The 27,808-nt window shown below is 47.8% G+C and overlaps 2 protein-coding genes and 1 long non-coding RNA gene across 20 annotated transcripts in view; 1 reads left to right on the top strand and 2 right to left on the bottom strand.

Moving 5' to 3' along the window:
• The window catches only part of LOC128334054 (cation channel sperm-associated auxiliary subunit beta-like), a 178,015-nt gene extending 176,623 nt beyond the window's left edge, over window positions 1–1,392 (bottom strand). For 9 of the 10 annotated variants that reach the window (XM_053270302.1, XM_053270325.1, XM_053270324.1 and 6 more), the window contains exon 1: window positions 1,121–1,392. The gene's annotated coding sequence lies outside the window, so the exon portion shown is untranslated. Of the gene's footprint in view, window positions 1–788; window positions 810–1,120 lie in introns of those variants that run through there. The other variant, XM_053270317.1, reaches the window with a different exon arrangement.
• Window positions 1–27,808, top strand: part of LOC128334118 (uncharacterized) — a 48,851-nt gene that overhangs the window by 13,444 nt on the left and 7,599 nt on the right. The window lies entirely within an intron of this gene.
• LOC128334016 (cation channel sperm-associated auxiliary subunit beta-like) overlaps window positions 26,463–27,808 on the bottom strand; it is a 216,076-nt gene continuing 214,730 nt past the window's right edge. For all 9 annotated transcript variants that reach the window (XM_053270222.1, XM_053270289.1, XM_053270274.1 and 6 more), the window contains one exon: window positions 26,463–27,026. In XM_053270222.1, the coding sequence (XP_053126197.1) occupies window positions 26,799–27,026 (228 nt within the window). In that variant the 3' untranslated portion in view covers window positions 26,463–26,798. The remainder of the gene's footprint in view (window positions 27,027–27,808) is intronic.

The following is a 27,808-nucleotide window of genomic DNA, read 5'->3' as shown; positions in this document are numbered from 1 at the left end:
GCCCTCCCAGCTGCCCAGACCTCTCCTCCCCGGGAGCACGTCCTAAAATCGCTTGCATGACCAATGTAGAGAAGGAGAGAGGAGCGCTCGTGCAGAGCTCCTCACTCCTTAAAGCCTCTTCCTGCACTGCCGCTTTGGCCGAAAAGGATGCAATAGGCGTCCTTTTCGGCCAAAGCGGCAGTGCAGGAAGAGGCTTTAAGGAGGGAGCTGCTCTGCACGCGAGCTCCTCTCTCCTTCTCTACGTTGGTCATGCAAGCGATTTTAGGATGTGCTCCCGGGGAGGAGAGTTGTGTTGGTAAGCAGGTTTCGGCAGCTGGGAGGGTGGGCGGGCGGTTGGCGGCGATAGCCACGTGGGCATTCGGGGGCATTTTCAAGGGCCATTTTGGTCCTTAAACGTGGGGGTGGGGGTTTAAAGCTTGGAGAGGGGGGCGGACGGTTGGCGGCGACAGCCGCGGGGGTATTTTAATGGGGCATTTTAGGCCTTTTAGTCGTCCTTCGCAATATTTAAAAGAAGATGGCCGGCCGTGTCTGGGCGGCCGTGTCTTTTTGGGCCGTTCTGAGCATGCGCTCCGCGCATGCTCAGAACAGCCCAAAAAGACACGGGCAGCACGGCCGCACGCCCAAGCATTTTATGGTATAGGATTATACTTATGATCCTGGCATAGTATGCTGTTTTATAGTTTTTGTTTTAACTGTTAATTGATTTTAATGGTTTTATTTTAATTGTAAACGGCCCTGAGCCATTTTGGGAGGGCGGTATAACAATTGAATAAATAAATAAATATTACCTCAGAAATATGGCCTCAAGTTTTACTTGAACAGGTTGAACTTAAGGGTGTATTTATCTTAACTGGTTTTCTTATAGCAAGCAAATCACAGCCTCTTTGAGAGCGATCATTCCTGTCAGAATTATTTGTGGGCAAGAGTTGATTTGAACAGTGCTCTGGGAGAGAGAGCAGGATTGAAACAATTCTATACATTTGTATAGAAAATCTCTTGAAGGGTGTCCTCTTTTTTGTTCTTTGTCCTCAGATTGTTCTTTTACCATTTGCTGAAAGCAAGACTGTTGTAACTGTAGAAAGGATATATGTTCAGTTGTCTCTTAGCCAGCCCTTCTCACCTGGTTTTAACACCACACCTCTGGGGCAATTTCATCCACTTCCACCCGAGCCAGTCAACCGTTCTGTGTCTTGGGTTCCACAGATGGCAGTTAGGAGGTTTCAACGGTTTCCTCAGAGACAGGTCAACATCAGGTCCATTTCATAACCCTCATAATCCAGTCAAGTTTCGGGACTGCTTGTTGGCAAGTCCTAGTGATTTTCACAGGGTGGGAAATCATGGGGCAGACTACATGAGCCGTTCCCTTACCAGTGTCCCTCACCAGGGTTCCCTCTAAGAGGGATTCCCAAATGTTGTTGACTACAACTCCCAGAATCCCCAGCTGCAATAGCTTTTGCCTGGGGATTCTGGGAGTTGTAGTCAACATCATCTGGGAATCCCTCTTAGAGGGAACACTGTCCCTCACCTGTATGTACATGGGGCTAGTGAAACTGATGTAGGATGGACACAAGAAATCTGCCCTCTTGTGTCATTTCCCTCAATTCATATATTGCTGAAGCAACGTGAGATGCAGGCAAGAGAAGTGGTACCCCTTTTCATCACACACAGAACTGGGCTTCAGAACACACAGGTTTGTGATGCTAAAGTCAAAGTCAGAAGTGGTTAGTGCAATCCATACCAAAGTCAGTCCAATCCATACCTGAAAGACAGCTACCCTCTTTCTAAGGCAGAAAATACATTCCTTAATAATATAATCCTATGCATATTCCTATGCACAATCTATGTGGAACCGATCAGTTAGGGACTCAGTTGAGCAGTGAGATGATCGGTACACCAACTTAATTCCCAGTCTATCTCTGGTCCCCAGACCTAAGTGAAAACATTCAATATGGTCAGACACTTTGGCAGGGATCCTGCTAAGGGAGATGTTATTCTTATAGACCACAGCTCCTCCACCTCCCTGGGAAACAGCTAGTAGATTTCTGATTTCCCTTCCTCTGTGACAGTCTGCTGACTTGCCAATGTTACTTCTTCTATTCCTCACCTCCCAGAATCAGGGGCAGATTAATATTTTTGCTACCCATAGGCAGCCAAAGATTTGCCACCCCAGGGACAAGAGTAAGGGGGCTGGGGGGCATTGGGAGGGAAACTTAATTTAGGGATGTGCGGTTCGGTTCGGATCCGGACCGGTTCGTCCGAACCGGTCCGGATCCGGCGGCTCGATCCCGGACCGAATCGGGCCCTCCCGGGGACCGAGCCGGACCGAATTCGAGCCGGTTCGGTACCGAACCGGCTCGGGTTTCCCGAACCGGTTCGGGAATGAAATTGAGTCTCACTCAGTGTCTCTTTAAAGTGTGTCCTCCATTTTGTGTCTCCTTCCCGAAACTTTTGCTCCTCCTTGCATCCATTTTGTGATGCTATTTCCAGGCATTGTATTGGCTGCGCTATTGATCCTTGATTGGCCAGAATGAGTCCTTTGGTCTGGTAGGCTGCTTGGCTGTTGCACTGTTGAGAGCTGGCACCCTGTTGGCCGTGGGGGGAGTGCAAAGGTGGGGGCTCCCAAAGGAGGGAATTTCAAACCTATATAAACCCAAGCCTCTTCTCTGGAAACTTCTCTTGGCTGCAGTTGTGGGATCATCTCTGAGACCTGCTTGCCCTTTGCTGGCTGCTCTGGTGTCTCTGTGAGTCCTGACTGTGTCCTGTGTCTCTCTGTGTGTGCTCTGTCTAATCCTTTGTCCACCTGCCCTTTGTGACTCTCTGTGTGTCTCCTCTCTCTGTCTGTCTCTTGTCTGTATACTGTGTGTTACTTCACTTTACTTTCTTCTTAATTTCCCCCAATTTTCCCTGTTCCTTGTCTGTCTGCTTTTCTCCCCCCTCCCCCCCCTTTCCCTTCTCATCCTTTGGGCCTACCCTCCCCCTCCCCCACTCCCACCCACTGCATCCTCATTGCTTTAAATCTTCTTCCATTAATTATTGCTCTTTGTCCTGCCTTGTTGTTGTCCAACTTTTTGATTTTCACATTGCATTCCATTGGTTTCAGTTATATATTGCTTGCTGGTTTTGCTTAAATTGTACCATTTTGTTTGTTTCTGCTGACTGCTGCTGCCCTGCGAGTTGGTTCCCTGAATCCCTCCCCCCCACCCCCAGAGGATTCTGTTGTTGTTTCTTGTTGTCCCATATAATCAGTTTTGGTTCCCTGCTCCAAACTTGCCCCTCCAAGTCCAACCACACCCCACCCCAACCCCACCCCATCCAGCCTTCTCCCAAGTTTGCTGCTGCCAAACCGAGTCCAGTTTTCTTTGCTTGGTTCCACTTATTCATTTGCTATTATTAATTTGCAGCAATTGTGGTTTCATTGTCTCTGTTCACTTAGTGGCCCCCCTCAGAGTCTGTGTTTGGTTCCCCCTCCCCACACCCCCACCCCCAAGTTTTTTCTGCTGGTTATAGTCTTTCTTTTAATTTTTTTTTTAAACTTCTGGCTTGTGTTCTCTTGATATATATTGCTTTATATATTTTGCTACCCTCCTCCTCCTCCTCCCCCCCCTGCCTGCCCCCCCCACCCTCCCTCCTCCCAGACCCTACCCTAGCCCAGGCCCAGCTCCTCCCCCAACCACCCCATCCAGCCTAATCGCTGCTGCTGCCCGAGTTGTTCCAGTTTCTCCTTTGCTGTTTGTTGTTGCCCCCTCCCCTTCCCCCCAACACCCCTCTGCCACACACTAGCCCCCAACCACACACACCCTCTCTGCTCCCCCCACCCCACCTCTTTTTCTCCTTGCCCCTGACTCTCTCCACTCACCCCAGGCCCCCTGCCACACACTAGCCCCCAACCACACACACCCTCTCTGCTCCCCCCACCCCACCTCTTTTCCTCCTTGCCCCTGACTCTCTCCACTTACCCCAGGCCCCCTGCCACACACTAGCCCCAACCACACACACCCTCTCTGCTCCCCCCACCCCACCTCTTTTTCTCCTTGCCCCCGACTCTCTCCACTTACCCCAGGCCCCCTGCCACACACTAGCCCCCAACCACACACAGCCTCTCTGCTCCCCCCACCCCACCTCTTTTCCTCCTTGCCCCCGACTCTCTCCACTTACCCCAGGCCCCCTGCCACACACTAGCCCCAACCACACACACCCTCTCTGCTCCCCCCACCCCACCTCTTTTTCTCCTTGCCCCTGACTCTCTCCACTCACCCCAGGCCCCCTGCCACACACTAGCCCCCAACCACACACACCCTCTCTGCTCCCCCCACCCCACCTCTTTTCCTCCTTGCCCCTGACTCTCTCCACTTACCCCAGGCCCCCTGCCACACACTAGCCCCAACCACACACACCCTCTCTGCTCCCCCCACCCCACCTCTTTTTCTCCTTGCCCCCGACTCTCTCCACTTACCCCAGGCCCCCTGCCACACACTAGCCCCCAACCACACACAGCCTCTCTGCTCCCCCCACCCCACCTCTTTTCCTCCTTGCCCCCGACTCTCTCCACTTACCCCAGGCCCCCTGCCACACACTAGCCCCAACCACACACACCCTCTCTGCTCCCCCCACCCCACCTCTTTTTCTCCTTGCCCCCGACTCTCTCCACTTACCCCAGGCCCCCTGCCACACACTAGCCCCCAACCACACACACCCTCTCTGCTCCCCCCACCCCACCTCTTTTTCTCCTTGCCCCCGACTCTCTCCACTTACCCCAGGCCCCCTGCCACACACTAGCCCCCAACCACACACAGCCTCTCTGCTCCCCCCACCCCACATCTTTTCCTCCTTGCCCCCGACTCTCTCCACTTACCCCAGGCCCCCTGCCACACACTAGCCCCAACCACACACACCCTCTCTGCTCCCCCCACCCCACCTCTTTTTCTCCTTGCCCCCGACTCTCTCCACTTACCCCAGGCCCCCTGCCACACACTAGCCCCCAACCACACACACCCTCTCTGCTCCCCCCACCTCTTTGGACCGCTGCTACTGCTGTGTCCTCCCCCCACACCTGAATCCCCCCTCCCTGCTGCGCTGCGCTTCTCCTCTCTCCTCTTTCTCTCTATCATCTCTCTTTCTCCTCTCTCTCTCTTTCTTTTCTCTCTCTCTCCTCTCTTTCTCTTTGTCCCTGCCCCCCCCTCTTTTCTCTCTCTCTTAGTCTTTTCTCTCTCTGCTCCCCTTCACTTTCCACCTCCTCTCCCACAGCTGCAGCCGCACACAGTAGCCTACCCACCTGGCGGCTGCCATCGGTTTTTTTTTCTTTTTATAGTTTTTGGTTGATTTTGTCTCTGCTTGGGGGTGAGTTGAGCGACACAAATAGTGTTGTCTCCTCACTTCTGCCCCTCCATCGTTGTTGAACTACCCCGGTTGCCTGTGTGCCTCGTGCGGCCGCCCTGCTGTGTCTCAGCCCAGGGTGGCTGGCTGGCGGCGGCGAATCCGTGACCAGCAGTGAGTGGCAGGAGAAGGACCGGAAGAAGAGGGGTTAGTGCGTGTGCGATTGTGCACCTTTTGTTGCCCCTTTCTCTCCCTAGCTGGCGGTTTTAAATAGGGACACCCCTATTCTGAAATGCATTTGGGTGTGGGGAGGAGGGAGGGAACCTTGGAGAGGAGATGTACTGTTGTAAAACTTGTGTCTTCATGCCCATGCCCAGTAAAGAAATTGCTGCTGTGTGTTGCGTTGCATTGCATGCGTCTTGCAGGTGGTTTTTGAACAGGTGCCTTCCAGAGTGCTTCCTTGCCTCTGGGGCAGTCTGAGTGGGGTCCAGGGTTCTGATGCGATGCTGCCACTACATGCTGGGCCCATGCCATGCCAGAGTGCTTCCTTGCCTCTGGGGCAGTCTGAGTGGGGTCCTGGCTGGGCTCTGATGCTGCCACTACATGCTGGGCCCATGCCATGCCAGAGTGCTTCCTTGCCTCTGGGGCAGTCTGAGTGGGGTCCTGGCTGGGCTCTGATGCTGCCACTACATGCTGGGCCAATACACACGTATGATGATGATCATGATGTTCAATCCATGAGGCTGCCATCAAGTGTTTGCTGCTGCTTGCTTGCCATGGCATTGGGCAGGCAGAGTCACAGAGTGGGTGGGTTCAACCTCTGTGTTGGTGTGACTGGGTTCTGGTTTTGGTTGTGTGCAATTTAGAGTCACTAAATAGGCTGCATTGAGTTTGATGCTCCCCCCACAGGAGCATTACTTGAGAACCACCCCCCAGAACCCACACTTTGTGTTCCAGTTCACTAAATAAGGGTTTCCTCCTTTGATCTGCAGGTTCCCAAGCGTTGACTGCATCCCTCCCCCACCCCCGGTAGGTGCTGTGCCCTCCCCCCATCCACTCTCCCCCCCCCAAAAAGCTAAAAACTTGCCACCCACACCACAACTACTCCACCCAACTGCCCGTGCCACCCTCCCACACCGGGGTTCCACCCTTTAACCCCCTATTTTTCTAAAAAAAACCCTCCCAGGCCCATCTCCCCAATTGGCTTGGTGGTTGACTCCCAAATTCAAAAAGGACACCCTCCCCCTCACTTCGATTGGCTTCCCCCCCCATATCAAAAAGTCTTCCTTTCCCCCCAATTGGCTTCCTTTTTTGAAAACAAACTCCCCCCCCGCCGCCTCCAAATCAGCTGCCTTTTTTTTGGCCCCTAAGCCCCTCCAAATTATTTTTTTGACCCTGTCTGGCCTTCCTCCTAAAGTCTCCCTCCTTCTGACCTAGCAGCATGTCTGAGCGCCGTGTGGCGGGCAGGGCTCGCTCAAGGCTGGCAGGCAGAGGTGGGAGAGGCCAGGTGCGGGGTGCGCCTGCGGCACGGGGAGGGAGAGGACGCGGGGAGCCTGAGGACACCCCAGTTCTCCCCATTGGAGAATTCTTTGCTCCGGCCCCATCTTTGGTGCGCAGGATTCAGTTCCCCACGCCTGCTGCCGCCAATCGCGGCAGAGGCAGAGGCACTGTTAGGGCTGTGGCGGGTCCCTCCTCGCCGGCGGCACCAGGTGCTGCTGAGCTACCGCCAGTTGTTGAGGTGGAGGAGACTGTGGAGTTGGAAGAGCAGGTAGAGGGCGGTGAGGACCGTGCGGCTGGCAGTGATGCAGCCAGGTTCTCCCTCCCTCTGGGGCCCCTTCCCCCTATCCTTTCGCCGCTCAGTGGGCCCCCCCCCTCGTGAAGCCCGACACTCTGGTGGGGAGCGGTCTGGTGAGGTGGTGGAGGAGAGGCCTGCCTCTCCGATGCCAGTTGAGCCGGGCCCTTCCTCCGCTGTGGAGGGCGGAAGGGGCGGGTTGGGTGGCAGCAGTGGGCAGGCAGCGGCGGCCGCCCCCCCCAGGACTGCAGCCACCCTGCGAGAAACGGCCTAGGACGGCGCCCAGGGCGCAGGAGGCCAAGGGCAGTGGTGCATGGGTGCATTTTGAGGTCCCTCAAGATGCCCCATTCCACGCCCGCTGTGTCCACTGCAGGATGCTTGTCAGCCGTGGAAGGGACCCTGCGCACCTGGGTACGACGCCTATGTGGAGACACCTAGAGCGTCACCACCCAGGTCTCAGGGGACAGGCTGGCAGCGCTAGTGCGCCTTGTGCATCTGCCACTAGGGCGGGCAGCGGCAGTGTGCCAGCCAGCAGGCAGGCTACACTGCCCGTCCAGCGGTGGACGCAGTCCTCGGGCAGCCAGCGTATTGTTCGCGTGGACCATCATCACCTCACCCGCCTCATAGGGGAGATGATTTCCACCGATGACCAGCCGTTTCAGGTGGTCGAGAACAACGGCTTCCGCCGTATTCTCCAATACCTGGCTCCCGAATACGTCATCCCCTCAAGGACGACGTTCAGCCGGAACGTGGTCCCCTCCCTGTACCGCCGGTGCAGGGAGCTCGTGTTGGCCGAGCTGCGTGCAGCTCCGGCCGGGACAAGCGTGCATTTCACGACTGACCTCTGGACCAGTGTCAGTGGGATGCACGCTTCTTTCCTGGCCCTCACTGCCCACTGGTGGGGACCGGAGAGTGAGGGGACCTCCGCGGGCGATGCTTCCGGGTCCGGCGCGGCTCCCGATGCACTACGGCACAGGTGGGCCGTCCTGCACGTGGAGACGATGGACACGAGGCACACCGCGGAGGAGGTGGCGGCCGTACTCGACCGCCAGATAGAGGAGTGGATTGGCGGGTGTCCACACCTCTCCCGCGGCTTCATTGTCACCGACAATGGAGCCAACGTTACCGCCGCTGTCGAGACAGTCATGGACTGTGTGAACATACGGTGTATGGCACACACGCTCCATCTGACCGTCAGGGACGCCCTTGGCCTTAAGGAGCTGAGGGCGTCCCAGCTGGTCTTCCTTAAGGTGAACCTCCCCCTGTTGGGCTACCCCAAGCTGCAGTTTGAGACGGGCGAGTGATTACCGTGGGTTGCCCCATGGTTGGTCACCTGCCTGGCTCGAACTCTGTGCTTATCCCTACCCTCCCCCCTTCCACCTCTAGCTGAGCTGACGTGACAGATGCTGAGCCGTGCCAGCCAGTCGCAGCGTGTAGTGTGCCCACACAGAGATGCAGTTGTAGTAGTAGTTGTAGTGCTGCGACTGGCCAGATGTTTACAATGCCCACGCCCACCTAAAAAGAAACCCAATGCTGACCAGCACAGGCCCTTTATCTATCCACCTGTCAGCATTTGGGGACCTGGCGTGGGCACGGCACACCCCCCCAAAGTAGCACAGCCCACGGAGTACTAGACTTAGCGGCAGCGGCGGGTATACGTTCAAAAATGCAGTGTAGATATGTAAATACTGTATGTAAATAAACATGTAAATAATTTTTTCTTTAAAAACCCCATGTCAAAATCAAGCCTCAAAATTATGCAAAAGAAAGAAAAAAAGGTGACAAAGGGAGAACAAAATGATGAATGCCAAATGAATTGATTTTATTGAAAATGTCACCAGAAATCATGTGTGGGGGGCTTGGTTTACATGGAGAAGATGATTGGGTGATTTTTTGAAATGAAACGAATGAATTATTATCATCTTATGTTCATCTTGATTGTGGTCACTGTTGATGTTGGCTGATGGCAAAAAACCCAAAACCATCAGAATAGCAATGAACTGGCTGCCAACACAACATATTGATTGATAACTGTGCAGGGGGGGAATTGGGTCTGTGTGTGTGTGTGTGGTGCAGGCTCAGTCTGTCTCTTCCTGTTGTGTGTCTGTCTGTCTGTCTGTCTGTCTGTGTGAATGGATGCCTAGCACTGTCTCTGTGTGTGGATGCTTTCTGTGTGTAGTGTGGTGTGTGTCTGTCTACATGTTTTTTTTCCTCCCCCCCATGCCTCCCTCCATCCTTCCCCTCTCATCCTCTCCCCTTCCTCTTCACCACCTTCCATCCTCCCTCCCTTCCAGCCCACCACCGCCTCACCTGCCCCCAACCCTGGTCTGGCAGATGATGAGAGTCTGGTCTCTCCCACCGAAGCACACACGTGAGCACGTGTGTGCACAAATATGTGGCTGACCAACTCTGAGCCGGACCCTCCCCCCTTCAATCCCCTCTACATCCCTCTCCCCCTCCCCTTTCCTCCCCCCTGCCTCCCAGCCTCCCTCCCTGCCTCCCTCCCCCCTCCTAGCTAGCAGCGCACACATACACACACAAAACACCTGTGGTGGCAAACACCACCAGCACACATGCACTCACACTGGTGCCACCACCTCTGCCTTGGGCCTCTGTGTCCTTGAGCAGATATGTGGTGGTGGACCAGAGAAGCATTTCTTTCCAGCAAGGCAAAAGGCATGCACTCACTGCACACACACACACACACACACACACACACGAAGAGGTGAAGACGAGAAGAGGCAACTTCTAGAACCAGCAGCAGCAGGTGAGTGTCGTGTAATTGTGTTGCTTCCCAAGGCCACTGCCCATGCTCAATGCTCAGTCTGCTGAAACTAAAGAACTAGCTACAATCACCCTTCCTCACATGCAGCTCAGCTCAGCTCAGCTCAGCTGCACAGCACACTGACTAACTAGACACTACAGCTGGTGGTAGAAAAAACAGAAGTCTAGATTCTAGAAGATGTCCTGGTGGATTTTAAACTTTCAAATCTGTGCTAGGATTGCCTCGCCCGCCTCCTCCTCCTCCTCCTCCTCCTCCTGCCTGTAATTGTGCCCTCTCCCCTTGCAGTTGCGCCGTCGTGATGGGTTGGTGATGTGCGTGCGCCGTCTACTTGTTAGCTCTCTCCTCCTCATGTTGGCTGGGCTTGCCAGGCACTGGCTGGCAGCAGCTGTTGGCTGTGTGCTAGGCTCAGGCTGTGGCGCGCGTGACTGGACTGGGAATGTTATTGTAGCGGCAACACTGGTTGTGGTGGTAGCAGTAGTAGCTGTTGTTGTTGCTGGGCTGGTGGCTGCTGGCCTGTGCTGACTCTGCGCACTTGGTCTGGTCTGGTCTGAGGTGTTCTGAGTGAGTGTGGATTCTGTGATAGCAAATGAGAGTGGATTCATGGTGTCTCATTGGAAATCTCATAAGCTATCATAGAATCTACACTCAGAATACCTCAGAAAAACAACAGAACCATCACTCCTATCTCTACGGGGATTGCTGGGAGGGACTGAGGGCATTTTTGCCATGGCCCCGGACCCACTTTGGGGGTGCTGCCACCCCACAGAGGTGGGTCTGGGGCAGCCCCGAACCCCCATTCTAGCCAATGGGGAAAAAAATTTTCTTCAGAAATTCACCAATAATACTAGGAGCCACCAATTGCCTTGGGATTTTTGGGGTGGAGGACACCCATGGGTGGCTACCACCCACCCCAGCTTTTTTGCCCCTAAGGGCTCCACATTGTGAGTTATGGGCAAAAATTTATTTTTTGAAAAAAATTTGTAAAAAATCAGAGGAAGGTCCAATCGACTTGAAATTTGGGTGGCAGGTAGAACACAATGTCCCCTTCAAAACCAGCCACTTTTTGTGATCCGAACCGGTTCGGTTCGGATCCGAACCGGTTCGAAACCGAACCGGACCGGGGGGGTGGTCTGGCAAAACCAAAACCGAACCACCCCGGTCCGGTCCGGACCCGGTTCGGACCCGAACCGAACCGGGAGAACCGGTTTTATGCACATCCCTAACTTAATTCTTTTTTTTACCTTTAAAAATGTTGCTGTGTAGCAGCGGAGGCTCCGCCCACCTCCTAAACCATCACAGGAGGTGAGGTCGGGCACTGGAGGACAGCGGCAAAAGAGGTCCTCACTCAACCCGGGCTTACTCACAAATGACACGGAGCAGGCGATTTCGGGCCTCTGCGCGTGTGAAATTGCCTGCTCAGTGTCATTTGCAAGTAAGCTGGGCTTGAGTGGGGACCTCTTTTGCTGCCATCCTCCAGTGCCCAACCTCACCTCCTGTGATGGTTTAGGTCTTTAGGAGGTGGGCAGAGCCTTTGCCGCTACACAGCGGCATTTTTAAAGGTGTGCGGGCGGGGGGGGGGGATTAAGTCTTCTTCCAAGATGCCGCTCCCCAAGATTTGCCGCCATGGGCAGCTACCTACACTGCCTATGCGGCAATCCGTCATTGACAGGAATAGCTGTCCCATAATCAATGGATATGCCCCCTGTCTCCCCAATTCTAGACAAACCCCACACATTATAAACCAATCTTACCCAAGACTTAAAACAACATAAGCAAAAATATAAAATACCCATCAATACCATACATATGTGAGTTCCTGGGTCAGAAGGCCTGGCCCTCACCCTTGTCGTCCCCCAAAGGGGCTCACCCCTTTGGCGTCGCCCCTTAGGTGGTGACCCCACCACCACAGGCAGCATTCCTATAGTCCATTCTTGACTACTGCAATGAGCTCTATGTGGAGCTGCCTTTATACATAGTCCAGAAACTGCAGTTGGTCCAGAATGAGGCAGCCAGGTTGGTCTCTAGGTCATCTCGGACAAACCATATTACTCCTGTGCTGAAAGAGCTACACTGGTTGCCAATAGGTTTCCGGGTAAAATAAGGTTCTGGTTATAACCTATAAACCCCTAAATGGCTTAGGCCCTGGGTGTTTAAGAGAACATCTTCTTCACCATGACTCCCACTGCCCTTTGATATCATATGGAGAGGTTTGTCTGCAGTTGCCACTGGCTTGTCTGGTGCCTACTCAGGGATGAGCCTTCTCTGTTGATACCATGAGGCTTTGGAATGCGCTTCCTGTTGAAATAATAACTTGCCCATCTCTGACTACTTTTTAAAAGTCAGTTAGGACACATTTGTTTGCCCAGGCTTTTAATTAGATTTACAGTTTTAAAATAGTTTTGAACAGTTTTAACATTGTGTTAAATTGTAAATTGTTTTAATTTTTTAATTTGTACTGTTTTTATTGTAAACCGTCCAGAGACTTAAGTTTTGGGCAGTATATAAATTGTATGTATGTATGTATAAATAAATAAATAAGCAGGCAGGTCCAGAATTGGCTAGTCTGGGCAGGTGCTACTGGGGATGTGCGGTTTGGGGGTTTAAGTTAGAACCAAACACCCTCGATCTGGCCAGACCAAACCAAACCTCCCCTCCCGAATTCATGATTTTTTAAAAGTTTTTTTTAACCTGTAGCCCCTTTTGGGGTCTTTCCAAAGGCCGTGGGGGGGGGGTGTCTGCAAAGGTTCCCTCCCCCCCCCCCGGGCCTCTTAAGTCACCGCCACAGCCCGTCCTGGGCTGATTTTTGGCCAATTTGGGCCTGCAAAAATTGGCACAGTGGCCATTTTGGAGGCCACCCTGCATGCTCAAATGGCCTCTGCAAGGCCTGGCAAGGCCTAGGGCCTTACAGGGACCATTTGAGCATGCACAGTGGCCATTTAAAAAAATATTTTTTTTAATGGCCGCCCAAAACAAAATGGCTGCCACGCATGCTCAAATGGCCTCTGTGAGGCCCTAGCCCATGCCAGGCCTCACAGAGGCCATTTGAGCATGCTTTGTGGCCATTTTGTTTTTGGCAGCCATTAAAAAAAATATTTTAAAAAATGGCCACCGTGCATGCTCAAATGGTCCCTGTGAGGGCCTAGGCCTTGCCAGGCCTCACAGAAGCCATTTGAGCATGCGCAGCGGCCTCCAAAATGGCGACCGCCAAAAATCAGCCCAGGATGGGCTGTGGTGGAAACTTAAGAGGCCAGTGGGGGAGGTGGAACCTTTGAAGACGCCCCCCCTGATTGGCCTTTAGGAAGCCCCACAAAGGGGGCTAAAGGTTAAAAAAATTTTTTTTTTGTTAAAAAAGAATTTGCAACCCTCCCCCCCTGGACCGAACCAAACCAGGGCGGGTTCGGTGGTGTGTGTGCCAGAACGAACTAGGCCGGTCAGGTTCGGGTACAGTTCGTACCCAAACCAAGCCAGGCCAGCTGGTTCTGTGCACACCCCTAGGTGTTACTCAGGAACTGCTGACCCACCCTGGGCCCCAGTCCTGCACAAATGTCCTGCAGCAGCAGCAACAGTCCCACAGGTGGTCACCCCCAAGACAGGCAGCAAGCAAGCAGTGGGCATCAAATGGGTAACAAATAGGCAGGCAGGCAGCAGATAGACAGCAACGCAGGCTCTCACCCTGGGCCATCTGGGAAGCAGATGTTCTCTTCCTCTCCTGCATCACTTCTGGAAAAAGTTTTAAGACTCTTCTGACTGTTTTGTCACAAAATGAAATGTCTTCTCTGAGAAGCTCTTTTCTTTTAGCACTCATTTCAATATGAAAATAGATATCAATGAGAAATTCATGTAGGTCAAATGAAAGATGCTTAGTCCATGTTTTGCTGCTAGATGTGCTACATAGCATGGGCAGTCAACACCTGCTAACTTGGCAAAGAGGCACCTTTTAACATGGTGATCCTATTTTATTTAGGAGGGGGGAGAGTAACTGGCCCTATCCATCCCCAGCACAGTACCTCTAGTGACTGTTGCTGTATCTATCTTATGTTTCTTTTTAGTTTGTAAGCCCTTTGGGGACAGGGCTCCATCTTATTTATTTATTATTTCTCTGTGTAAACCGCTCTGAGCCATTTTTAGAAGAGCGTTATAGAAATTGAATAAATAATAAAAATAATAATATAACTCTTTCCATCAGTTTGTTTCTTCTGTAGAAGCCTCAGGACAACATTGTGCTTCCCAATCATTACAGAGACATTGGACCAGGTCTCACGATCTGTGAGACCCAGTTTGGGGCAGTAAGCAGGAAGAGCGGGCTAAGCCTGCTCTCCCCACTCACGAGTGGGGAGGGAGCCCTGGGCAGCCGGATTGGCTGCCCACATGATTGCCGGCTCCGAGACGGAGCCGGCAGGGGCTGGGGAGCTCGGGGGCCGCGTGGCCCCTGGAACCCCCAGTATGCCCTGTGAGAGCATGCAGGGCATACTGGGGAGTCCCCCAGAGCTGGGAGGCAGCTTTTCACCTCCCCTCCAGGAGTCTACTCATGAGTAAGCATGGCACGAAGCCGCGCCATGGCTACTCACAATTTAGAAAACCAGGTTTGTGGCGCGCTCGCTCTGCAAACCTGGTTTTGGGGCAGGGGTTCTTGAGCAGGTTACCTTGCTTGCAGCCGAGCCCGGTGGTTCTGACGATCGGGAAAAATCGGGCTAGGCTTTCCTATCCCAATTTTTCCCAATCGTGGGAATAGCCCCATTGTCTGAAGCAAAAGCAGCACAGGTTTCTAAGCTGAGGCTGAAGCAAAGGGACATTTTTCAATGGCTGTTGCAATCGCTTTAGCACCTGTATGGTTTACTGTGCACATATCAAGAAAGTGAGTTTTAACTAAGCCCTCTGAATCTTCAAAGGTGACAAATAGTGGAAAGAACTTGTCATCCTTGTCAGAACTGCCAAGGAAAGGTATTTCTTTAATTCATTAGTACTTGATGATCATTGCTTTTGGATGGCAGCTATGCTCTCCTTTCCAATGCAGTGGATAAAAAGTTTTGACTGGCTTTTGTCTGTCCACTGCATATCTCCGGGCTATTTCACTATCTGGAAACATTGTGCCTAACAGTTTACTGGGACTGTCTTTCACAGCAAATGGCAACTTTGTTGGAAGTGAAGGACTTTGCGCTGTCTCTTGTCTCAATGACATAGGAGGACAGACTAGTGAGTCAGAGGGCTAGAGGGTCAAGACACTGGTCATCCCTTCTCTATTGCTCTGACACTATCCCTTTGGAATGTAGTTTGCTACTCTCAGGGACACTTCCTTTCTTCCTGCCTTGTCACTTCCTCTCTCCCTTCTCTTCCCTTCCTTCTACCTTGCAACATGCAAGCTCCTCTCCCCTGCACCATGTGTGCAGAGATGCAGAATCCATCTGCATCCAGCTAGCTAGCTAGATTAGAGATTCTGCCTCCTCACTTTCCTATCTGGAATGGAGTTATCTAATAAATACCACTTATATTGATTTGAAACTATGAACTGGCTCCAAGTTACTTTACTCTCAGCATTCACGCATGCCTAACTAAATTCCGCTGTATTGTGCCTCTGTGAACTCTGCTATAATGAAAAAGGGTTTCTCTTACCAGAGAGAATTCCCAACAAACTTATGTTGCAGTAAAAAAAAACCCGGGAAAGTAGTTCCATCTTCACTGCCTTGTCTGTCACTGGATTGAGTGGATTGGGCCCAGAGGCGTATCTAGGGAAAATAGCGCCTAGGGCAAGCACTGAAATTGCGCCCCTTGGCCAAACATCTGACACCCATCTTTCAGATAACTTTACCTTAATAACAGCTGTAAAATACAAGCCAAGCTCGTTAATCTTTTAATATTTCAAAAACTATTTAGCAGTGGATGTAGCCAGACCAAAAAATGCTGGAAAACTACAAATTTCAGTATGCTGGGGCTCATGAAATACCCAAATACTATGTGGAGGTGTACTTGGAAAACTAAACAGAAGTGCCTGTCTAATTCTCTACTATGCATTGTAGCATCACTACAATGTTACTACAAGGAGAATTTGACTTTCCCCAGATACTCTGAAAATAATTAAAGGATGTGCAGAGTAAACTGTGTCACTGCTTGGAATATATTCTAGTATTTCATAAAGACAGTTAAAATGAGAGAAAGAGAGCAAGCAACTCCCAGTGGGCCTTAATACTAAGGATTTCACACTGATTCAAAGACAAACTCACCATTAATAGCCATATTATTAAGACATCACATTTAACTCACTTATCACAAGAAGCAAAGTAAGAGCAAATCCTAGGTCCTAGATACAATCCTAGCTCATATGTTTCAGCTCAGTATTCACAAGCCCTGATTCTCTGTACATAGTGCCAAACTAAATATGTGTACAGTGACTTATATTATATTAAATTATTATTTTTTACCTGTAGCCCCTTCAGGGGGTTTCCTAAAGGCCATGGGGGTGTCTGCAAAGGTCCCACCCCCCACTGGCCTCTAGGGCCTCACAGGGACCATTTGAGCATGTGCGGTGGCCAATTTTTAATTTTTTTTTAAAAAAAATGGCGACTGAAAACAAAATGGCCACCGTGCATGCTCAAATAGCCTCTGCGTGTCCTGGCATGGCCTGGGCAGGCCATTTGAGCATGTGCGGTGGCCATTTTGTTTTCAGCAGCCATTTAATTTTTTTTTTAATTTTAGAAAATGGCGCCCCCCCCCTTCAAGTGGCGCCCGGGGCACGTGCCCTGCCTACCCTACCCTAGATATGCCCCTGATTGGGCCAAGTGCTTGGGAGAGCTTTATGCTCTTTTGACTTTCTGCATTTGTCCTGTGCTTCACAATTGCTATATGCTGTTTTACATTGTGAATCCCACAATGGGATACTGAGAAGTCACAGGCACATATTGAACAGAAAGCATAGGTCTTCTCTTTCCTAGTTGCCTTTATGAATCCCCTGCTATTTGAAGAATATGAAGAACTAAATGTGGTTTCATGATGTTTTTGCTTTCATTTCTTCTTTGGCGTTTGGGGGACTTAAACATAAACTTGAAGAGTGGTTTTCAAAGCAATGGGGCTAAAGCTCCCTAGTAAAATACCTCCCCTATTGTAGGGATACAGGGAAAGTCAGTGCTCTTTCAAAACCTCCAGGCTTGACTATTGCAATGTGCTCTACATGGGGCTGCCTTTGTACGTAATTCGGAAACTTCAGTTAGTTCCAAATGTGGCAGCCAGACTGTTCTCTGAGTTAATCTGGAGAGACCGTATTATGCCTGTTCTCAAACAGTTGCATTAGCTGCCAATATGTTTCTGGGCAAAATACAAAGTGCTGGTTATCACCTTTAAAACCCTAAATGGCTTAGGTCTGGGTTACCTTCAAGAGGGCATTCTTCTGTATGATCTCCATCGCATGTTGAGGTCATCCAGAGTGGTCCATCTCCTGTTATCACCTGCATGTCTGGCGGTGACTCGGAACTGGGCCTTCTCTGCAGCTGCTTCTGGCCTGTGGAATGCGCTCCTGGCAGATATCTGTAGTTTGGGCTCATTGTTGGCCTTCAAGAGAGCCCTAAAGACTTACTTGTTTGGCCTGTAAATTGTTTGTACATTATTTTAAAGTATTTTTAATTGGTTTTAAACCACTTTGAACTGTTTTAAATTTGGTTTTTTATTGTTTTCACGTGTTTGTTTTAAATGGCATTTGTTCTTGTATTTTACTTGTTGTGTACTGCCCAGAGCCTTTGGATGGGGCAGTATAGAAATGTAATATAAATAGATAGATAGATAGATAGATAGATAGATAGATAGATAGATAGATAGATAGATAGATTAAAAAAAATGACCCTATTATGTAGGGATCATAATAAGAACTGGGGAAACAGCCTTGAAAGGAAAAGCCCACAATCTGAAACCAGACCCTATTCTGTGAGTATATTCATGATATGAACTGGGGAAACAGCCCTGAAAGGCAAAGCCCACGCTCTGAAACCAGACCCTATTCTGCAGGGTACAATATAAATTGAAGGAATAGTTCTAATCTGAAGCAAAGTCAGTGCTCTCTCTTGTGAAATCAGACCCTGTAGGGATTATAATATAAATCTGAGAATAGCTTTGAAAAGCAAATGCTCTCTCAAATGAAATCAGACCCTATTCTGCAGGGAATATAAACTGGAGAAATAGCTCTGAAAAGCAAAGTCTGTGAAATCAGACCCTATAGGGACTAAACTGGAGAAGAAACAGCTCTGAAAAACAACTGTGCTATCAAATGAAATCAGCCCCTATTCTGCAGGCAATATAGGAGAAATAACCCTGAAAAGCAAGGTCAGCACTCTCTCGAAAGAAACCAGGCCCAGAAAACTGAAGACATCAAGCAACAGCTTTCTCCCTCTCAGAGTCTTTGCATGCTCAAATGCAGCATGCCTTGTCGGCAGGGGTTTTATAGGGCCAGATCTGACTACCTTTGGGAGGAGGCTCTAGGCTGCGTATTGCCGGAGCTGCCTCCTCTTCCTCCCTCCAGCTCTCTCTGAGGCTGAGATCCCACATCTCAGAAGAAGTCACACAAGAGGGGACTTCAGAGTCTTGTGAGGCTTCCAATGAGATCCAGGATCTTGTCGGCAGATGGAGCCATCGGGGGAAGAAGGAGGAGGCAGTGGCCCAGCTGGGGGCGGGAGGCAGCAGCAGGGGGAGAATGGGATTTTTGTGGGCCTCCCTGTGAGGCCAGGGACCAAAACAAAAACGGCTAACCCAGGAGAAACGGGGAAGTTGGCAGATGTAGCTCTCTCTCTCTCTCTCTCTCTCTCATATATATACAATACTGCTTGGGGCAGATCGAAAAAATAATTTTGAGAATATCATATAATAGATCTTTGAAGTAGTGGGTATTTACAAAGATGATCAAGAATGCAACTTGTGCTGAACATGTAAATATTAGCTGAGTTGATCGCAATGAAGAGTTGATCCTTTCTCCTATACCACACACACACACACACACACACACACCCTTGTTTTTGTTAAGAAAGAAATGTATATGTATAATCATAAGCACTCTATTTAAAAGTGCATTTAACAGAACATGTCGTTTTACCCTTGAGAACCAAACTCACGAATCTTTCCATAGCTTGCTTGGTGCCTGGTCGTATTGTTAAATAGTGCTAACAGTTTGTGGAGAAATTGTTAGCCCTACGGATATGCTGAAATTTTAATAACTACAGTCAATGTTGGTCAGGAGGCCTACTAGGATGCATGTCATGATGGCTTTCAGCATCTACAAGTCTCTAAAGTTGGGGTAATTCTGATGTAATGGTGCCCCTTATTATTATTTTACACAGTCAGACAGGTGTTATTGACTGGTTTGTTTTATCCAGACATCGAGTCCTTCCCAAGGACCTGGGATGGCTGAATTTTATTGTCACTGTTGTTGCTGTTGTTATAGATATCGTCGCACAATATAGGCTGTTCCCAGTAAAGCTGCTTTTTGTAATTGGCTGATGGTGATTTCTGTGGCTCCTGTGGTGTTCAGGTGCTCTTCAAGGTGTTTTGGAACTGCACCCAGGGTGCCAATTACCACTGGGATTATTTTGGTCTTTTTCTGCCACAGCCTTTCAATTTCAATTTGGAGATCTTTGTATTTTGTGATTTTTTCTGTTTCTTTTTCTTCTATTCTGCTATCCCCTGTATTGCTATGTCGATTATTTTGACTTGTTTTTCTTTCTTCTCGACTACAGTTATATCTGGTGTATTGTGTGGCAGATGTTTGTCTGTTTGTAGTCGGAAGTCCCATAATATTTTTACATCTTCATTTTCTACAACTTTTTCAATTTTATGGTCCCACCAATTTTTGGCTACAGGTAGCTTGTATTTTTTGCAGATGTTCCAGTGTATCATCCCTGCTACTTTGTCATGCCTTTGTTTGTAGTCAGTCTGTGCGATCTTTTTACAACAGCTGATTAGGTGGTCCACGGTTTCATCTGCTTCTTTACAAAGGCGGCACTTGCTGTTTGTTGTGGATTTTTCTACTTTTGCTCTTATTTCATTTGTTCTTAGTGCCTGTTCCTGTGCAGCCAGTATTAAACCCTCTGTTTCTTTCTTCAAGTTGCCATTCTTAAGCCATTGCCAGGTCTTGGTGATGTCTGATTTTCCACTTATATTGTGCAAATATTGACCATGCAGTGGCTTATTTTTCTGCTCGGTTCTTTACTTGTTCTTTCTTGTAGGCCTGTTTTTTTTCATTGGTGTTGAATAGTTTCGCATTATTGACCATTTGAAGTGCATCTTCTTCACTGTCCTTGATATATTCTTCAAGGCCTCTTTTCTCCTCCTCGACTGTTTGATGGACTTGCAGCATATCTCTTCCACCTGAGCTGTGAGGGAGGTATACCCTATCGACATCACTGCGGGGGTGCAGAGCATGATTGATGGTCATGGTTTTCCTGGTCTTACGATCTAGCGTCTCTAGCTCTGCCTGGGTCCAGTCTATTATTCCTGCAGTGTATCTGATAACAGGTATAGCCCAGGTGTTTATGGCTTGTATGGTGTTCCCGCCATTGAGTTTGGACTTGAGGATTTTTCTAACTCTCCTGAAATATTCACTTCGAATTTTTCTTTTAACTTCAGTGTGTGCGATGTTATCAGCCTGGAGAATGCCCAAGTATTTGTAAGGTTCTTTCTCTTCCAGGTTCTTGATCTTGCTTCCATTGGCCAGTTCTATTCCTTCTGTTTTTCTTATTTTCCCTCTGTTCATTATTAATGCAGCACACTTGTCTAGTCCAAACTCCATTGCTATATCGCTACTGAATATACGGACAGTGTTTAGCTGTGATTCGATTTCCGACTGGGACTTTCCATACAACTTCAGATCAACCATGTACAGCAGATGGTTGATGTTTTAGATGTTTGGTATCCGAGGCCTGTTTTGTTTAGTATTTGTGAAAGTGGGGTCATGGCGATTACAAACAACAGAGGGGATAGTGAGTCCCCTTGGAAAATGCCTCTTCTAATGCTAACCTGTCCAAGTGCCTCGCCGTTGATTGTTAACTGTGTACTCCACATGCTCATTGCTTTTTAAAATAAATATCTGAATGTTTTTGGTGACACTGGTTGTTTCTAAACATTTTAGTATCCATGTGTGAGGCAATGAATCGAAGGCTTTCTTGTAGTCAATCCATGCAACCCTTAGATTGGTTTTTCTTCTCTTGCAATTTTCTAAAATCATTTTGTCAATCAGCAGCTGGTCTTTTGTGCCTCTGGTGTTCGGGCAATTTCCTTTCTGTTCAACTGGAAGCTGTTTGTTAGTTAATAAGTGTTGCATCACTTCATCTGCTATTATTCCAGTTAATAATTTGAACATGGTTGGCAGACAGTTTATCGGTCTATAATTACTTGGAACTGCACCTTTTGCTGGGTCTTTCATGATGAGATGAGTTTTCCCAGTTGTTAGCCATTGTTCAATATCACCTCCTTGTAAAATGTGATTGAACTGTTCTGATAGCTGTTTATGAAGGCTTGTTAGGTGTTTAAGCCAAAAGCCATGCAGTTCATTGTCGCCTGGAGCAGTCCAATTTTTAATTTTCTTTGCTCTTTCACTTATTAATTCTGGTGTTATTATTAGATCTTGCATTTGTTGGTTACATTTTTTGACTTCTTTCATCTAGCCTGCTTTTTTTATTATAATCTATTGGATTGTCCCATAATTTCCTCCAGAATTGCACTGTTTCTTCTTTATTTGGTGTTTCTAGGTTTCTTGCAGTTTCTCCTTCTATGCTTTGGTAGAAACATCTCTGATTCGACTGGAATTGGAGATTCTGCCTGTGTTGTGTAGTTCTGGCTTCATATCTGCTAATCTTTTTTGACACTGCTGTTATTTGCTGCTTTATTATTTCCAGGACTTCTCTAATTTTCTTTGAATCTAGATGGTATTTTTGGATCAGGTACTGTTTGGTGTTTTCATTCTTCAGCTTCTTGACTTTCATATCTTTCAATTTACTAGCATCTGATCTAAGCCTGGAGATTTTATTTTCTAATCGAATCTTCCATTTAGGTGATGTACTACTTTCTTTTTTTACAGATCCATTGATTTTATATCCGAGCTCTTGTGTTGTTATTGTTGCTGCACTGTACATTAGTTGGTTTGTTTCTTGCAAATTATTGGTTGTTATTTCTGTAAGTGCAGCATTGACATCGTTTAATACCTGAGCAAGTTGTTTTTTGGCAACTGTTTTTAGAGCTGGAAGTCGAACCCTGCTGGTTGTTTGGTTCATGTGCTGAGTTATTTTTTGCTTTAGTTCTTGTTGCTTTTCTGTTAAAAGGCAATTGGGTTTTTGAGGTGAAGGCAAAGGGGAGGTTGCCTGGTTCTGATTTTGTAACAGTTCAGCAACAGTGGCATCCTCTATTTCCAACACCTCCTCCACCTGCGCCTGAGCAACTTCTTCAGTTGGTGGTAATTCTTCTTCCATATCTTGAGCCTGTGTTGCTTTTTGCAGTTCTTCTAGCTCAACTCCTGTGAATACTTTATTTCTTATTATAAATCTTCTCTGGTCTGCTAGCCTTTGTTCTGTTATTTCTGTATCTGGATACTTCTCTTTCCAAATTTGGTACATTCTTTTTAAATAACCTCTTCTAGTTGGACTAGACTTGTAATAGCAGATCATTATTTCCTTGTTGGCATTTTTCGTATATTTTTTCCGGTTAAGCGACGTTTCTTCCAGTAACTTTGCTGTCTTCAGCCCTAGTTGCTCAACTGAAGATCCTGAGTCCTGTTGCCCACTTGCCACCAGATGTCCAGGGACTCCAGCAACTGGCGCGGTCCTTGTTGACCCAGGCGACGACCGATCCGGTATAGATTTATTAAAGTTACATCTCACCATATTATTGATGGGAGAGGCACTCTTTGTCTGGCTCCTCTGGTGAGACCTGTCCAGTATGGTTGGACCTCTGGCATAGCTCTCACCTTCCTCAGAGCACGCAAGCCCCACAACCACGCCAAGGTAGTACCTCACTGGGGGTTGTTGTTGTTGTTGTTATTATTATTATTACATTTATATCCCACTCTTCCTCCAAGGAGCCCAGAGCGGTGTACTACATACTTGAGTTTCTCTTTCACAACAACCCTGTGAAGTAGGTTAGGCTGAGAGAGAAGTGACTGGCCCAGATTCACCCATCTAGTTTCATGGCTGAATGGGGATTTGAACTCAGGTCTCCCCGGTCCTAGTCCAGCACTCTAACTACTATGGAATCACAGCTGCTGTGTAACCCATGTCATGTTTAACATTAAGTTTTGGCATAAAAGAAGAAAAAATCTTATGTAGTGCTCTAAAACTCAACTTCATGGTTTTATCTTCTTTTTAAATACTCTCATTCTGAGCTGAACAAGATTGAGTGCACCCTCCTTATGCTTAGTGTGCCTGGAGTGTCAGCAATGTGTTCCCGATTTTACAGAGGAGTTCTGAAGCATGGGGAGTGCTCCCGACTCTAAGCCCTCTTCCTCTGCTTTCCATGTTGCGTACCCACAGGGGCTCAAAGGACACACACTTCATTAGTCAGGATTTCAGCCCGTATTTCAAATGTGGCTTTACCTTGAATTTACCATTTGTATAAAAACATAATATTAGCAGATTTATTTTCAATCCTCTTACTAATGATCCCCTAGATTGAGTCCCATTTGCCCAGATTATTCCTACAAATAAATCAGGAATTTAGGCTGTACATAGTTCTTCCCCTCTCCCCCCCTCTCTCTGTCTCTTTTCCCCTCACACACACACCTAACCATGACCATGTGGAGAAAGTGGATAGACAGAAATTCTTCATAACACTAGAACCAGGGGTCATCCCATGAAATTGATTGCCAGGAAATTTAGGACCAACAAATGGAGGTACTTTTTCACACAACGCATAATCCACTTGTGGAATTCTCTGCCACAAAATGTGGTGACAGCCAACAACCTGGATGGCTTTAAGAGGGGTTTGGATAACTTCATGGAAGAAAGGTCTATCAATGGCTACTAGTCAGAGGGCTATAGGCCACCTCCAGCCTCAAAGGCAGGATGCCTCTGAGTACCAGTTGCAGAGGAGTAACAGCAGGAGAGAGGGCATGCCCTCAACTCTTGCCTGCAGGCTTCCAGCAGCATCTGGTGGGCCACTGTGTGAAACAAGATGCTGGACTAGATGGGCCTTGGGCCTGATCTAGCAGGGCTGTTCTTATGTTCTTTTGACCACTATAAAGTTTCTGACCTTCACCGTGTATCAAGGAGAGGTCTCTCAGTCTAAGCTCCCATCTGGCAGGATGGGACTGGTTTTTTCTGTTTGTTTTAAGACAAAAGCATATGAATAGCCACCTCAGGGAGTAGCAGTCATGAAGGAGATAATAGAAAGCAAGTGATTGCAGGAGGATTTCCATCTGCAGAAGCCACTAGGACTCCCAGGCTGACAGCCCTACAGCAGAGGAAGCCTTCCAAACAGCAGAGGCTCTGGCCAGGGGGCATAATCCTTCTCTGCATCAGGACATTTTCCAGATTACACACTGCAACATACTCACAATATATCTAAGTGCCACTCCATATTGCCTGTGTCTCCAAATCCTTGTCGCTGCGTTGTCAGCAGGATGCCGTTCACATTACCCATGCCTTGATTCAAATTTTAATGATGCATTCTTGCCCTGCAATGTTATAAATGCACTGCAGGAAAGTGGCTGTATTTTTCTGTTGTAGGGAGCATTTCCCTGCATTTTATGCATTGTATCATTAAGCAATATAGACAGTTCTTTGCCCCCCACCTGCTCCCTCCACCACGGGGAGAGAAACAGGCAGGGAGAAATTTCGGCTTTCCTCTCCTTTCCTCCCCACAGAGCCCAAACCACACACCTCCCTCCTCCTCTGCTTGTTTCCAACATAACTTGAGCTTGTTGCTCTGGTAGATGACCTTCTTCGGGACCTTGATGAGGGTAGTGTTCCTCTCTTGGGCCTTTCACATCTCTCTGTGGCTTTTGACACTATTGATCATGCTATCCTTCTTGACCGCCTGCATAGGTTGGGTATCGGGAGAACTGTTTTACAGTGGTTCCATTCTTACCTTAGCGGGTGTGTCCAGTCGGTATGCATTGAGGACAGATGCTCTGACCCATGGCCACTCCTTTATGGAGTTCCCCAGGGTTCAGTTCTTACCCCTGTCCTCTTTAACATCTATATGAAGACACTGGGTCAGGTCATTTCCCAGTTTGGGGTGAAATTTCATCAATACGCTGATGATACTCAGCTGTATATTGCCATCCCAGACCATTCTGGGGATGCTGTTTCTGTGCTTACTCGATGTCTGGAAGCTGTTAAGGTCTGGATGAATCAAAACAAGACTGAATCCCACTAAGACTGAACTACTTTTATTCAGCCCTCGTACTGGCCCACAACTGGATGTGAACCTTGTTTTCGATGGGGTGGCACTGCCCCCAAAGAAGCTTGTTCATGATTTGAGGGTCCTTTTAGACTCACACTTCCTGCTTGAACAACAGGTGGAGGCTGTGGCCAGAAGTGCTTTTACCCAGCTTCATTTGATTTACCAATTACACCCTTACCTTGACTGGCAGGCATTAATGACAGTGACCCACTGTCATTATCTTCATGTTATCTCCTGCTTAGATTATTGTAACATTCACTATCTAGGGTTACCTTTGAGGACGATTGGCAAGTTACAATGGGTCCAGAATGCAGCAGCTCTCCTACTCATGGATGCCAGAAAATATGACCTCTCCTGTAGTCATTGCACTGGTTGCCTATTCGCTGCTGAGTTCAATTTAATTTTTGACCTTCAAAGCCTTGCGGGGCTTGGCGCCTGTCTACCTACAGACCCGCCTCTCCCATCCAGTTACATCCCATCTGATTAGATCATCTCAGATGGCCCTTTTGTCGGCCCCTGATTTCCGAGAGGTTTGGGGTGCTAGGACCCCTGAAAGGGCCTTTTTGGTTGCTGCCCCACTTCTTTGGAACTCTCTTCCCCTTCAGATTCATTTAGCCCCTTCCTTACTAATTTTCAAATCTCTATTGAAGACTTTTCTTTTTCGCCAGGCTTTTGCCCTGTAATTTACCTATTTGGTTTTTTCTTCTTTTTTGTGAGTGACTTTAGCTTATAACCTATAAAGCCCTAAACAGCTTGGGCCCTGGGTATTTAAGAGAACATCTTCTTCGCTATGAACCACACCACCCATTGAGATCATCTGGAGAGGTTTGTCTGCAGTTGCCACCGGCCCGTCTGGTGGCTACTTAGGGATGGGCCTTCTCCATTGCTGCCCCAAGGCTTTGGAACACACTTCCTGCTGAAATAAGAGGCTCCCCATTTCTTACAACTTTTTAAAAGGCAGTCCAGACGCATTTGTTCACCCAGTCTTTTAATTAGACATTGTTTTGATTGTGTTTTAATTGTGTTTTAATAGTTTTATCATTTTAAATTTTAATGTGCTCATCTTTTTATTGGTTTTTATTGGAAATCGCCCAGAGAACTCGTGTTTTGGGTGGTATAAAAATGTAATACATGAATAAATAAATAAATAACTACAAAAAATCTCATGATCTGTGCTCAGTTTTCAGCAATATTACTTTTAGAAGGGCATTCATTTTTGCATTGTCTTTATTTATGACAAGTTGTTGCTATTGTTTTGCTGCATTTGCTACAGAACATTTAATCAAGAAGTAACTGGTACATTAAAAATACAGAGGTACAAATAGGTATATTTTCCATAATGCTTTAGCCCTCCCACTCCAATGAAATTCTACTTAACATAACTAAGAATGACTGAAATAATCTCATACTAAATTAATAAAAAACTCCCCCCAAATACTTGTTCTTACCAAAAATGCTGTAGCTCTTTCATGACCAAGCTAAAATCAAAGGATATATTTGTATATTAAATTATTGATAACTAAAAGTTTAGAACATGGGATATAGCTACTGCTGTGACTTTTTACTACTTTCTTCAGAAGAAGCACTAGAGAGTGTAGATTTTGATGATACTTTGTTTCTTCTTAGTAGTTTCCTCTGCAAAACATTCCCTAATTGAATTTCATACATTTGTATAACAAATCCCACAAAGATAATAGCTCCTATTGCAATCATTGAAATTCCGGTGAGAAGAGTTTGTCCTGGGAAAGCCAATGGAGCATCATCAACGTAAATCTGCAACAAAAATATTATAATATTTCCAAGAGTTGATAGCCTTCAAAGACAGAGTATTAACTTATGATTGTTAAATATTATCATCAGGATACTGGAAATGTTGTCAGTAATAACAGGAGGATGCAAATATAAGTGGTGGGGTATTTTCCAAACCCTGGAAAAGCCAATGTAGTGCAAAATCTGAGGCTGCAATCCCATAAACATTTACTTGGGAATATGCCCCATTGATTATAATGGGACATTTATCTGAATAACTATGCATAGGACTGAACTCTGAATTGCACATAGATCACAGTCTTCTCTTGTACTTGTAGTTTGTGGCAGACAATTACATTATTATGTAGCTCATTACATAAAATACTTTCTTCAGAGATAAACTCATTTTACTTGTGTACAACGTGTTTGGCAGATGCCTGCTGAACATGATCAAGAGGGCTTTAAACTAATTCCTGGAGAAAGAGACAAGAATCTGAAGGTTTCTTCAGATAAGTACTAAAAAACAGGTTGCTTACCCGTAACGGATGATCTGGTAGTGGTTCCATCATTCATAAATAGTGGGTTCTGCGCCTGTGCAGATCAGCTTCGGGTAGAATTCGTTAGCTCCTCACGAGGCTGGCAACCGCCTGTTGCATGTGACTGTAGTAGCCTCTAGTGGCGGTTGGGCATCTCTGCAATCAGTTTCTTGATTGCCGACATGGCAGTATGATGCTGTGGTGGTATAGCGGCCCGTGTATGCCATTATAGTGGCTTGCCAACTTAGATGTGGGGACGGCAGGGAGGGT

The sequence above is a fragment of the Hemicordylus capensis genome, chromosome 1 (genome assembly GCF_027244095.1).
Source record: "Hemicordylus capensis ecotype Gifberg chromosome 1, rHemCap1.1.pri, whole genome shotgun sequence".
Classification (NCBI taxonomy): Eukaryota; Metazoa; Chordata; class Lepidosauria; order Squamata; family Cordylidae; genus Hemicordylus; species Hemicordylus capensis.
The sequence above is the reverse complement of the archived record's forward strand: the minus strand, read 5'-3'. Positions and strand labels throughout refer to the sequence as shown.